Below are 11,754 nucleotides of genomic sequence, written 5' to 3' on the forward strand. Positions count from 1 at the left end.
ATGTGGCGTAGCATGACATAGCAGCGATGGCAGCATTTGCCCACAGAACTGTCTCACAGGCTTTGATGGGCAAATATTCTAATGAGCATGTGTCTCTCACAACCTTGCCTCCTTAACTGCTACCTCTCAGGTTGGCTTATTTCAGCTCTTGGGTAACAGGTATCATTTACTGATGAACTTGAGTGTGGCTGTATATTCACAGATCAACTTAACTTATGGCTTCAGACCTGTCCTTCTCCTCTCCTTTAAGACTAAGGGCAAGACTTCCAACTTACGTCTCCTTTTGAGCACTTCCTGTTTTCTGAGTATGTTGATGTGGTGGGTAATACCAATTTTCATTAGTTACAGTCATCAATTTTTAGAATCTTTAAGAAAAAGATTAAATATTACCCTCAGTTTTATAAAACATCCCACTAGGTGGCGCTTTGCATGTGGGCACTATGTAGTTTCTGGGTAGCATTCCTTCCACTTTCAAAAAGCACCAGCAGGTGGGGCTCCTGCTCTATAGGACCATTAGGATGCATCAAACTTCATGGTTCTCCACACTAGTACAGTTGGCATCTCTGTGTGAATTCATGATCTCAGGAGAAATGTAAATCAAAAGCATGAATTTCTTTTCTTTCTTGGCTGCCACAGTATGAGAGTGACATGGGCAGAGATTTGTGAAAGGCCCCAGACTCATAGACCCTGCAGAAAAGCAGCTTGGGTGGAACATGATGGCTGTCTCCATTCCCTGGGGCCCCCACGGAAGAGAGGCTGGTTTGCCTAGTGCTAGTGGGAACTGGAACTGGCACATGAGGGCCACAACAAGAAGAACTGTTCCAGAGTGGAGAGTTGTCATTGTTTTGTACACCAGGAAGGCTGCTAGCAAGAGGACAGAGCAGTGTCAGAGGCTACCTAAGGTTCAGCAGAAGGGAATGTTCTGGCACGTGTCCCATAATCAATAAGGTGCACAGTTTGCTGCAGATAGTGCAGAGGCCATGAATGACCAGGTGTATACAAAGATAACCAGTTTCAGGCATGTGTGGTCTATGGAGCCCACCCAGCTCTGCGGACTTCTCAGGAGACCAGGGCCTTCAGGACAACTGGGTGGTCACAGAACTGCTGCAGGCCACTCTCCTGTGTAGCCAGAGCAGCTTAGCCAGAGCCTTTCCCTGCCCCTTTCCCTGCTTCAGCCTTGCTTCTGCAGGTTCACTATAGCCTCCCAGATCCAATGCCTTCTCTTGGGAAGTGCCCACACTGCCTCAGGGATAGAGATACTGCCACCAAAACTGGAGACACTTGGAAAGTGTCCCTTTTAACAAGACAAGAGTGTCTGCTATCACAACTCTGTTCAGTGTTATACAAGGTATCAAGGGCAGTACCAGAAAATGAAAAGGCATCCAGACCAGAAAGGAATAAGTGAAGTCATCTCTCTTTGTAGACAACATGATTGTCTGCATGGAAAACTCCAGAGGATCTAGATGAAACTAATAAGTGTGTTTAGCAGGGTCTCCAGATGGATCAATATAAAAAATCCATTGTAGCCTGGCTGGCATGGCTCAGTGATTGAGCATCGACCTATGATACAGGAGATCATGGTTCGATTCCCGGTCAGGGCACATGCCTGGTTTGTGAGCTCAATCCCCAGTGGAGGGGGGCAGGCGTGCAGGAGGCAGCTGATCAGTAACTTTCTCATCATTGATGTTTCTCTCTCCCTTCCTCTCTCTGAAATCAATTTAAAAAGATACTAAAAAAATTAATTGTATTGATATGTACGGGTGGGGAAAAGTAGGTTTACAGTCGTGAGTACACAAACACAGGGTTTATTTATTTATTTTAATATATCTTTATTGATTTCAGAGAGGGGAAGGGAGCGGGAGAGAGAGAGAAACATCAATGATGAGAGAGTTGTCATTGATCAGTTGCCTCCTGCACCCCCCCGACTGGAGATCGAGCCCACGACCTGGGCATGTGCCCTGACCGGGAACTGAAACTCAATCTCCTGGATCCTAGGTTAATGTTCAACGGCTGAGCCATGTCCGGCCGGGCCACAGGGTTTATTCTTGTATTATTATTTATTAATATATTATTTTCCATACAAACAACTGTAAACCTAATTTTGCCCCACCCTGTAGTACCTATGAACAGTGGGAAATTGAAATTTTAAGAAGAGTACTATTTAAAATAGCACCAAATTTTGAAATACTTTGGTCTAAATCTTACAAAATATGTGCACTATCTATATAATACAAATGATAATACACTGATGAACAAAATCAAAGGTATAAGTAAAAGGAGAGATATCCATGGTCAATATCGGTAGGAGGTGAATTCTCCCTAAATCATCTATAGATTTAGTACAGTCCTAACCAAAATTCCAGCATACTTTTTGTAGACATTGAAAAGCTGATTCTGGCCCAGCCGGGCATGGCTCAGCGGTTGAGCATCGACCTAGGATCCAGGAGATCGATCGGGGTTCAATTCCCGGTCAGGGCACATTCCTGGGTTTCGGGCTGCAGCTGATCAATGACTCATCATTGATGTTTCTATCTCTCCCTCTCCCTTCCTCTCTCTGAAATCAATAAAGATATATTAAAAAAGGGGGAAAAAAAAAAGAAAAGCTGATTCTGAAATTCATGTGGAAAGACAAAGGAATTAGAATAGCCAAAACAGTTTTTAAAAAGAACAAAGTTGGCTTTATGGTACCTGATTTGCAGTTGTAGTAATCAAAACTGTGGTATTCACAAAAGAATGGCATATAGATCGGTGGGACAATAAAGAGTCTAGAAATATTTCTTCACTTACATGGTCAACTATCTGACAAAGGTACACAGGCAACACTTTTAGATAGGACATCAAAAGCATGACTCACAAAAGAAAAACTGATAAATTAGACTTCATTAAAATTAAAAATTTCTGCTTTTTTAAAGACAGAAACTTAAGGACATGAAAAGATAAGCCACCGTCTAAGAAAAAGTATTTGGAAAACACAAATCAGACAAAGAGTCTTGTGTTCAGAGTACATAAAGAACTCTAAAAACTCAATAAGAAAACAAACTACCATTCAGGGGCTTCCAGTGAAGACTGCAGAGTAAGTAAATGCAGTACTTCCATCCTCCCAGAACATCAAAATTACAACTAAGCTATAGAACAACCATTAGAGAGAAGGCTTATAACTAAGGATATAAAGAAGCCACTTCAAGACTGGTAGGAGGAGCAGAGGTGCTAAATGGACTGTTCCCACACCCACGTGTGATGGTTAAAAATTGGGATATCTCAGCTTCAGAGGTCCCCTCAAGAAGTGAGGGGTCCCAGACCCACACCAGGCTCCCCAACCCAGGGTTCCTTTGCCAGGAAGAGAAGTCTCCAAACCTTCTAGCTGGGGATTATGGCTGGGTGAGATGGCGGGCTTCTCGAATCCCAGGCGTTCCTCTTAAAGGACTCACACAGACTTACTTGGACTTACTTGCTCTGAGTTCCAGCACTGGGGCAGTGGCTCAAAAGGCACTAGGAACAAACTGAGTTGACTGGCTTTGGTGTGGGGGCTGGAGGAGCAGCTTTCTACCAGGCAGAAGTGCTATGCCCTGCCCTAACCCCCTCCCAACAGAGCCAGCAGACCAGTGCCATGTCTGAGCCTCCATCAACCTAACACTGTTCACTCCACCCTAGTGATGCCCCGAGATCCATTCCCTACCCAACTTGTGGGCCCACCTAAGCCATTTCCAGTAGCTTTTCCATACAAATGGCCTGTTTTGGCTCATGCTGTGGATTTTCCTAAAATCTCAAAGGTCCACAAACTCCAAGCAAGCAGCATCTGGCTTCAGCATGCCTCAAACATCTTGCTAAGCAGCCCCAAGTCCAGCACTAGCAGCAGCTGGCCTCGGTTCCCACCTTGGCCCCTCACAGGCACCTCTAGGCCCATCATAAGTAGTAACCATTTGCAGATCATTTTGTAGTTCATGCTGGGTGGCTCTGGGCAGGGCACAGGCTGACCTTGGCCTGCAACTTCCTGGAAGCCCCATAGCCAGCACATCCAATAGGGGTAGCCTCAGCCAGAGCACCACCCAACCACCTCCACGAACTGCACATTTGAGTCCTGCTCCATGGGGTGGGCCCCTGCACAGCAATTCCTCTACTGTGGTTTTGGCCAGTCCTCACAGCCGATCAGCCTGGGGATAAATCCCTCCCATTGACGTGTCAACAGCAGTCAAGGCTCAACTACAACAGGAAAGTGCACACAGCCCACATGGGGCTAGGGGCGCACCTGGAGTACCCCACTTGGGGGGCAGGGAGGCTGCACCACTGTGCCCTGCAGCACATCTACTATATGAGGTTGCTTGACCAAGACGGGGAGACCTAGCATCTCTACCTAATACATACAAACACAGAGAGGCAGCCAAAATGAGGAGACAAAGAAACATCCCAAATGAAAGAACAGAACAAAACTCCAGAAAAAGAACAGAACAAAATGGAGACAGGTAACCTACCAGATGCAGAGCTCAAAACACTGATTATAAAGATGTTCAACAAACTTAGAGGAAGAGTAGATGAACTTAGTGAGAACTCTCACATAGAGATAGGAAGCATAAAAATGGAGATAGAACACAAAAAAGAACCAGTCGGAAAAACAGAGTACAAAAACTGAAATGAAGCATACATTACCGGGAACCAAAAGTAGAGTAGATGAAGCAGAGGGTCAAATCAGTGATTTGGAAGCAGAAAATGCCCAATCAGAAAAGCAGAAAGAAAACAATCCAAAAAATGAGGATAGTTTAAGGAACCTCTGGGACAACTTCAAGCATACCAACATTTGCAACATGGGGGTGCCAGGAGGAGGGGGGAGAGAGAGAGAGAGAAAGAGAGGGAGGGAACAAGGAATTAAATGCCTATTTGAAAAAATGGTGGAAAACTTTCCTAACCTGATGAGTGAAAAAGACACAAAAGTCCAGGAAACACAGAAAGTCCCAAAGGAGGAACCCAAAGAGGCCCACACCAAGACACATCATAATTAAAATGCCAAAGTTTAAAGACAAAGAGAACCTTAAAAGCAGCAAGAGGAAAGCATTTAGTTACTACCTACAAGGGAGCTCCTATAAGACTGTCAGCTGATTTCTCAACAGAAACTTTGTAGGCCAGAAGGGATTGGCAAGAAATATTCAAAGTGATGAAAAGCAAGGACCTACAGCCAAGATTACCCAGCAAAGCTATCATTTAGAATCAAAGGATAAGAAACTTCCCAGAAAAGAAAAAGCTAAAGGAGTTCACCACTACCAAATGAGTATTACAAGAAATGTTAAAGGGTCTTTTCTTTAAGAAGAAGCCTGGCCAGCGTGGCTCAGTGGTTGAGCTTCAACCTATGAAGCAGGAGCTCGTGGTTTCATTCCTGATGAGGGTACATGCCCAGATTGTGGGCTCTATCCCCAGTAGGGGGCGTGCAGTAGCCTGCTGATCAATGACTCTCATCATTGATGTTTCTATCTCTCTCCCCCTTCCTGTCTCTGAAATCAATAAAGTTTTTTTCCTGACCCATCAACTGCTCTTCTGTGGTGGTATTACAGTATTCTTTATTTTTCAGCTTGCTTTCTGCCATCATAAGATTGTATCGGGAACTAAGTTGCCTCGTCCACATAGTTGTGTGGTGGAGGGCCATGGCCTTCTCATAGCACTGAGCACCTGGGGTCCAGACCTCCTTTTCTAAGAGCAGCGGGTTTCTTCCCTTCTCCTCTAACAGACGGGAATAGCCTGTTCGACTCCATGGCCAGTGGGATGCGTCTCATTGTTAGCTGCATCTCCTCCTTTCTCATCCTGTCCCTGCTGCTTTTCATGGTCCACCGGCTACGCCAGAGGCGCCGGGAGCGCATTGAGTCCCTGATTGGAGCAAACCGTGAGTGCCCCAGCCCCTGCCTATGACAGCTACAGTGCAGGCCTACCCCTGGCTGTGTCCCCAGAGGGAATGGGGATACAGGAAGCAAGAAGGGGCAGGAAGGAAATGGAGGACATGATGGAGGGTACTGAAAGATGTCCCTATCCCACCCACCTACCTGCTTCTGGGCTTTGTGCACACCTGTGACACTAGAGGACCTCTTCACAGGACCCAAAATCAGAGATCATGGGCCCATGGAGAAAGGGTATATACCTCCAGTGCCAGCTGACCCTGGGTTCCCTTTGCCTTCTGAAGCAGAATGGCCCAGGCCATGAGTGTGGGCCTCCTGATAGGAGGAGCATCAAATGCCCGTGGTCATAAGGCAACTTAGGAAGTACAGCTCACCCTCCTCAGTCCAATTTGCCTCCAGTGGCCTATGCCCCCAATAGAGCTGAAATCACTCCTTGTCTCAGTGAACAAACCAGGGCTCCCCAGTCTTGTGTGGGGTGGGGTAGGACAAGTGCAGGCAGGCAGAAGATGATTCAGAGTCAAGGTAGCAAGAATGCTAAGGGACCTCACCAGCTTCAGTTAGGGGCCTTTGGTGCCCCCCAGAGAGCCCAGGTCAGGTGTGAAGTCCCCCCATCAGTATGGGCCAACAAGACCTTCCTCAATTCTCACTGAGATACAGGGTGGGTGGAACTACAAGGCCATTGTGGGCTAGACACCCAAAAACATGTTAGAGCTGGAGGGGTGTGGCAAGGGCTGGAGCACACGTGGGTGACTGTGGTGGTGCTGGATGAGTTTCAGAAGTGTGACAGTTGGAATGTCTGGCACCCCCGGCCTGGGGGAGGCGGGGCTCAGGAGCTGAGCAGTGCGTCTTCCAGTGACATGACCCTGTTGCCTGTTTCTCACTTCCATTGTCTAGTGCATCACTTCAACCTTGGCCGGAGGATCCCCGGCTTTGATTATGGTCCAGATGGGTTCGGCACAGGCCTCACGCCACTACACCTTTCTGATGATGGAGAAGGCGGGACTTTCCACTTCCATGACCCTCCGCCCCCCTACACTGCATACAAGTACCCAGACATTGACCAGCCTGATGACCCACCACCACCCTATGAGGCCTCCATCAACCCCGACAGTGTGTTCTACGACCCTGCAGGTGCTTCCCCCACAGGGAGAGGGAGCAACCTGTGACCAACCACCTGGCCTGCAGGGCCAGAGGCCCAGGGGTCCTCCCCAGTGCACTGGGCTGTGAATTCCACTTCTTCCTAGCCTCCTAATACTATCTCTGGTTTTCCCTTTGAGGTGGAACTGCCACCTGTTGGTGGACAGACTCTTCCCAGGGTGCTGCTCCTTGCCTCCCTCCTGGGAACACCTATTAGCAAACAGATGGGAATCGGGTATTGGCAGTCATGGGGACAGGACTGGCCCAGAGCCAACTGCTGGGATGTAAAGACATGCACGTGTGGTGAGCTGAAGAGACACCACTGTGACATTCCCTCATGTCCTGAGGCAGCTTTGTGACACGGGAAGAAAACATTGCCTCTGTGATGTTAGACCAGTTACCTGAGTATGTTCCTCCCAGGGCTGTGTAGCAAAGAAGGAATTGCAGGTGCCTTGCCCATTGCCTGGCTCATCCCTGTCCCTGGTGTGTAGTGCAGATTCCCATCCTTTCCCCCCTGTAACACACATGCATACCCCTGCTGTACATTGCAGGCAGTGCCTGTGCCCCCACCCCCGTTGACTCTTTGCATACACAGCACAGCAGGGTAGCGTCATGAGGCCGGCACTGCTGTGTCCTTTGTCCCATTCATCCATTTGGTCAGCTAGTACTGCTCCTGGTCTGTGTGAGCAGAAGTTTGGATTTGACCCCGGCCCTAGGGACAGATTGTTGCCACCTGCTGCCAAGGGGACCAGGGTAGAACAAGCTTCCTACCAGGGATGCACCTCCATGGACCAGGCTGCAGCGGAGCAAATGATCCCTGGGCAGGGCAGCAGAACTGCTGGGGCAATGGGGAGTCAGCCAGGAGAGAGGCACATACTAGGCCCTGGGCCCTGAGCTGAAAGCCTGTAGTGATAGGGAGCAGTCACAAAGGAGTGCGCTGCCACAGAGCAGCTCTCAGACCCGAGCCTTCTGCAGCACCCTGTGCAGTTTGCGCCCTGGGCTGCCTGCTCTGGCCCTGTCTCTCACTTTCATGCTCTTGTCCCAAAAATTCCAGCTGGAGCTCCTGATCTGGGGTTGTGAACACTGTTCCACCTGTCCACCTGCATCCCAGTAATGCCCTAATGTCAGGTGGGCCCTGATTCAGCCCCCACTGAGTCTGAGGGTGTCCTCATCCCCTACCTTTGTTCTGACTCTGTCAAAGTGTGTACCCCAATCCTACGCTGGAGCTTGCTCATTACTGTCCCCCTGCACCACCACAGCTGCAACCATGGTGAGGGTGAGGGGTGAGCACAGCAGAGCCCCAGCTTTGGTGGGAGTATTCAGGCAAGAGAAACATCCCCCTGTTCTGTCTCCCTACCCCCTACCCTTGTGCCAGGCCTACTACCCCCCCTGACAGCCCTCTTTCTCCTTCTATAGACGACGATGCTTTTGAGCCAGCAGAGGCCAGCCCGCCGACCCCAGGGGATGGTGACAGTGAAGGTGCATCGCCCCGGTGCCTGGAGCAGCCTCTGCCTGCCGCAGGGGTCTCCCTGGCAGACCTGGAAGACTCAGCGAACAGCAGCAGCACCCTTCTTGTGCCCCCCGACCCTGCCCACAGCGGAACCCCCTCAGCCACAGAGGCACTCCCAGGGGGCGGTTGCCACAGCCGCAGTTCCCTCAATACCGTGGTGTAGAGGATGCCCAGCCCAGGGCCCCAAGGGGCATGGAGCACCTGTTTGCTGTCAAGGAAACTCTGATTCCCGTGGAGACTTGAAGGGCCGGCCCCTATGTGAGCCTGGACTCAGCTGCACTGCTGCACAGCTCTGAAGGTGTGCATGTGCGTTTAGACTGCACGAGCCTCCCAAGGGAGCGAGCACCTGGACCGAGTCTCCTTGAGGGCTTCAAAAACATGTATAGCTTTGGGTCACTGTCTTTTTGTTTTTAAATGACAGAAGAATGACAAAGTTTGTTTATACCACACGTTTCAGAAATAGGGAACAAAGAAGCCACTGTGGGCCTGGGTGAAGGCCAAACCACACCAGGCTTTGGTGGCTTGCTCATGGCAGCATATCCAGAGGAGCCTGCCACCCCACCCCCAAGCCCCAGAGCTGCCAGGTGCACCTCACTGGCAACTGCTCAGGAAGGCACTTCTGGGCACCAGTGTTTGTGGACTGTCAGGATTCTCTGGGCAATGGGTCTGCTTCAGGGCAGATGGCCTAGAAGGTTGCTACAATGGCTACTCTGGGGATGGCCCCCCCACAGGTCCAGCTTGAACATTGAGGGTGATCCTGTCCAGGCTGGAGGCTGATCTGGAGCTCTGGTACCCAAGGCCCTGAGTAGGGGACCTTGAAGGTTGAACTCTCCACACTTTCCAGCTGGGCTTTGCGAAGTCCAGTTCTTTGCCAGAAAGCCCTATCCCTAGTCCGTTGGATTTCTTCCTAACATTGCTGTGCATGGCCCCCCCAGGAGGCAGCTCTGGAGCTGGGTTGAGGCCCTTAGCCATGCATGAGTGTCCCTGCCCTGGGTCATCCTCTAGGGCTTGGGGGCTAAGCCGGCTCCTCTCTATTACCCTCTGGAGTCCCCCTTCCTGTTGAATTTGCACCTGGGCCTGGCCTGCCCTCACCCCCTTTTATTGTGCCATAAAGGGTTGTTTCTTTGGGGTGGGGGGGCTGAAATTAACATCCTGGGCTTTGTCCACCTCCTGAAAGTCCACTTCTTGCACATCACCACCACTAGAGCCGAGTGCCTGGTGGCTGCATGCCACCTTCCTGTCCTCCTTAGCAGCACAGGGTGCTGGGTACCCTGCCCAGGGGCCTTTTGACTGAGGGACCCTGTTGCCTACTCCTGGGCAGTGGTCTTGTCTCCTGACACCAGGCTTTTAGCATTTCTGAGGTTTGGAGATTAAGCGGGTTCTGTGCGATTTTTTAGCACATCCATATCTTTTCTACGTTCAATGTCTAGATCTTTTTTGTGTGTCTGTGTGTGTGTGTGTGTGTGTGTACGTATGTACATACGTACGTATGTACGTATATGTCCATGCGTTTGCAGGTGGTGGTGTTGGTACATGGGAACTCAGTCTTCAATTTCCTGGGCCAGTATGGCCTTTTGGGTGGCACTGAAGCATGGCTGGGTCTGTGCCTCTTCTGAGAATGCAGAGCCTGGCTCCTGGTCCCCCTTTCAATGTTTCTATACCAGCATGCAGCAGGGGGAGAGCTGACTTGAAGTGGGTGCTTCCATGGTGTTCTGGTGACAGACTTCGGAGGCACAGTCCAGTTCTAGGCACATTTTCACACTGCAGTTGGAAACTGAAGTTGTTGAGTTGCCCCACAAGACTGCCAGAGGTGTGTGTTTTCTCACTGCACGGCCTGTCCTTGGGTTTGGCCTGCAGAGGCAGAGTGTGTGCTCCCCTTGCCAAAAGATTGCTACTTTGAGAATGGCATCCTGGGCACATGTGCCCCGTGCTGGCTGCTAAAAACAAAGCAGGAAGCGTGTGGTGCCTCCAGTGCATGCTGGGCACAGGGCAGCCAAGTTCCACAGCAGCAGTCACAGGCCTTGTTGGTGTTGGGGTAGGGTCCTGAGCAGGCCTGCTTTGAAATGACCACCCCCGTGGAGCCCTGTAGGTTCTGGCCCCGACAGCACAGGGTCTCCCTATCCCAGTGTTTCTGGCTCAGGCCTCAAATTGTGTGTACAGGGCAGTGGCTGGCATTAGATGTGTGGGGCTGGGGGACTTCTTTTGCCAACCAAAGGACTGCTGGGAACAGGCACGCAGGAGGTACTAAGGAGAGGGTGGCCTGAATCAGATCATGGGGCCTGCAGAGGATGGGCCTGCTTCTGGTTGTCCGGGGGTCTGTCCAAGTGTGTTCATCCCACTGGCATCCTTGGGCTGGGCAGTACGCTGCCTGCTGCACAGTGTCTCCAGGAGCTGAGCTCTGCTTGAAGGCTGTTTTGAGGGCATTGAGGAGAAAGTTACGGTCGGCCCCCTGACCTTGGTCTCCTGACCAGTCACCACCCTTTGTAAGATCTGAATGTGCTCCATGGTCCAACCCTGGCTGAGACACTTGTGTTCCTGTGAGAGGAGGGCTCCCCATCCCATACACATGGGGCCTTCAGAGGGACAGGCCAAGGTCTTGGGAGGCCTCCTCCCCCGGGACCTGACCTGCCTGGAGGAGGTGGGAGTCAAATCTGTACATTGTCTCAACGCCTGTTTTTTGTGTTTTCCTTTTACTAAGGGTTTTTAGTTTGGGTTTATTTTTGATTGGGTTGACACTAATCCTTAAGATGCTGTGAGAACCATTTCATCCAAATGCCAAATAAATTTGTGTTCTGGAAGAGGCATAGTCCTTTGTGTGACCCATGTTGGGGGTGGGAGGCTCTGGCCAAGTTGGGGCCTTTATGTGCCTATTCATACAAGGGGGAGACCCCTGAGCCACCCTCCACTACTCTACCAGAGCCAGTCTCAGAGCTCCATCCAGATCTCAAAGGGAGAGGTCACCCCCACTCCCAACCTACACATTATGTCTGAATCCCTGGTCAAATGGAAAAACTAGCGGATTCTAAAATTACCACCTGCCCTGGCCAGGTGGCTCGCTGGTTGGAGCGTGGTCCTGTTCCAAAAGGTTGTGGGCTTCATGCCCTCTCAGGGCACATACCTAGGTTGCTGGCTCAATCTCCTATTTGGGAGCATATGGAAGGCAACAGATCAATGTTTGTCTCTAAAAATCAATAAAAACATATCCTCGGGTGAGGATTAAATAAATACAAT

At 50.3% G+C, this 11,754-nt stretch overlaps 1 protein-coding gene across 2 annotated transcripts in view; it reads left to right on the forward strand.

The window, feature by feature from the left end:
* Nucleotides 1-11,321, forward strand: part of DGCR2 (DiGeorge syndrome critical region gene 2) — a 53,333-nt gene extending 42,012 nt beyond the window's left edge. For both annotated transcript variants that reach the window (XM_081122539.1, XM_081122540.1), the window contains 3 exons: nt 5,714-5,866; nt 6,771-7,007; nt 8,430-11,321. In XM_081122539.1, the coding sequence (XP_080978665.1) occupies nt 5,714-5,866; nt 6,771-7,007; nt 8,430-8,686 (647 nt within the window). In that variant the 3' untranslated portion in view covers nt 8,687-11,321. The remainder of the gene's footprint in view (nt 1-5,713; nt 5,867-6,770; nt 7,008-8,429) is intronic.
* The last annotated feature ends 433 nt before the right edge of the window (nt 11,322-11,754 follow it).

The sequence above is a fragment of the Miniopterus schreibersii genome (genome assembly GCF_964146895.1).
Source record: "Miniopterus schreibersii genome assembly, chromosome: 20".
Taxonomy (NCBI): domain Eukaryota; kingdom Metazoa; phylum Chordata; class Mammalia; order Chiroptera; family Miniopteridae; genus Miniopterus; species Miniopterus schreibersii.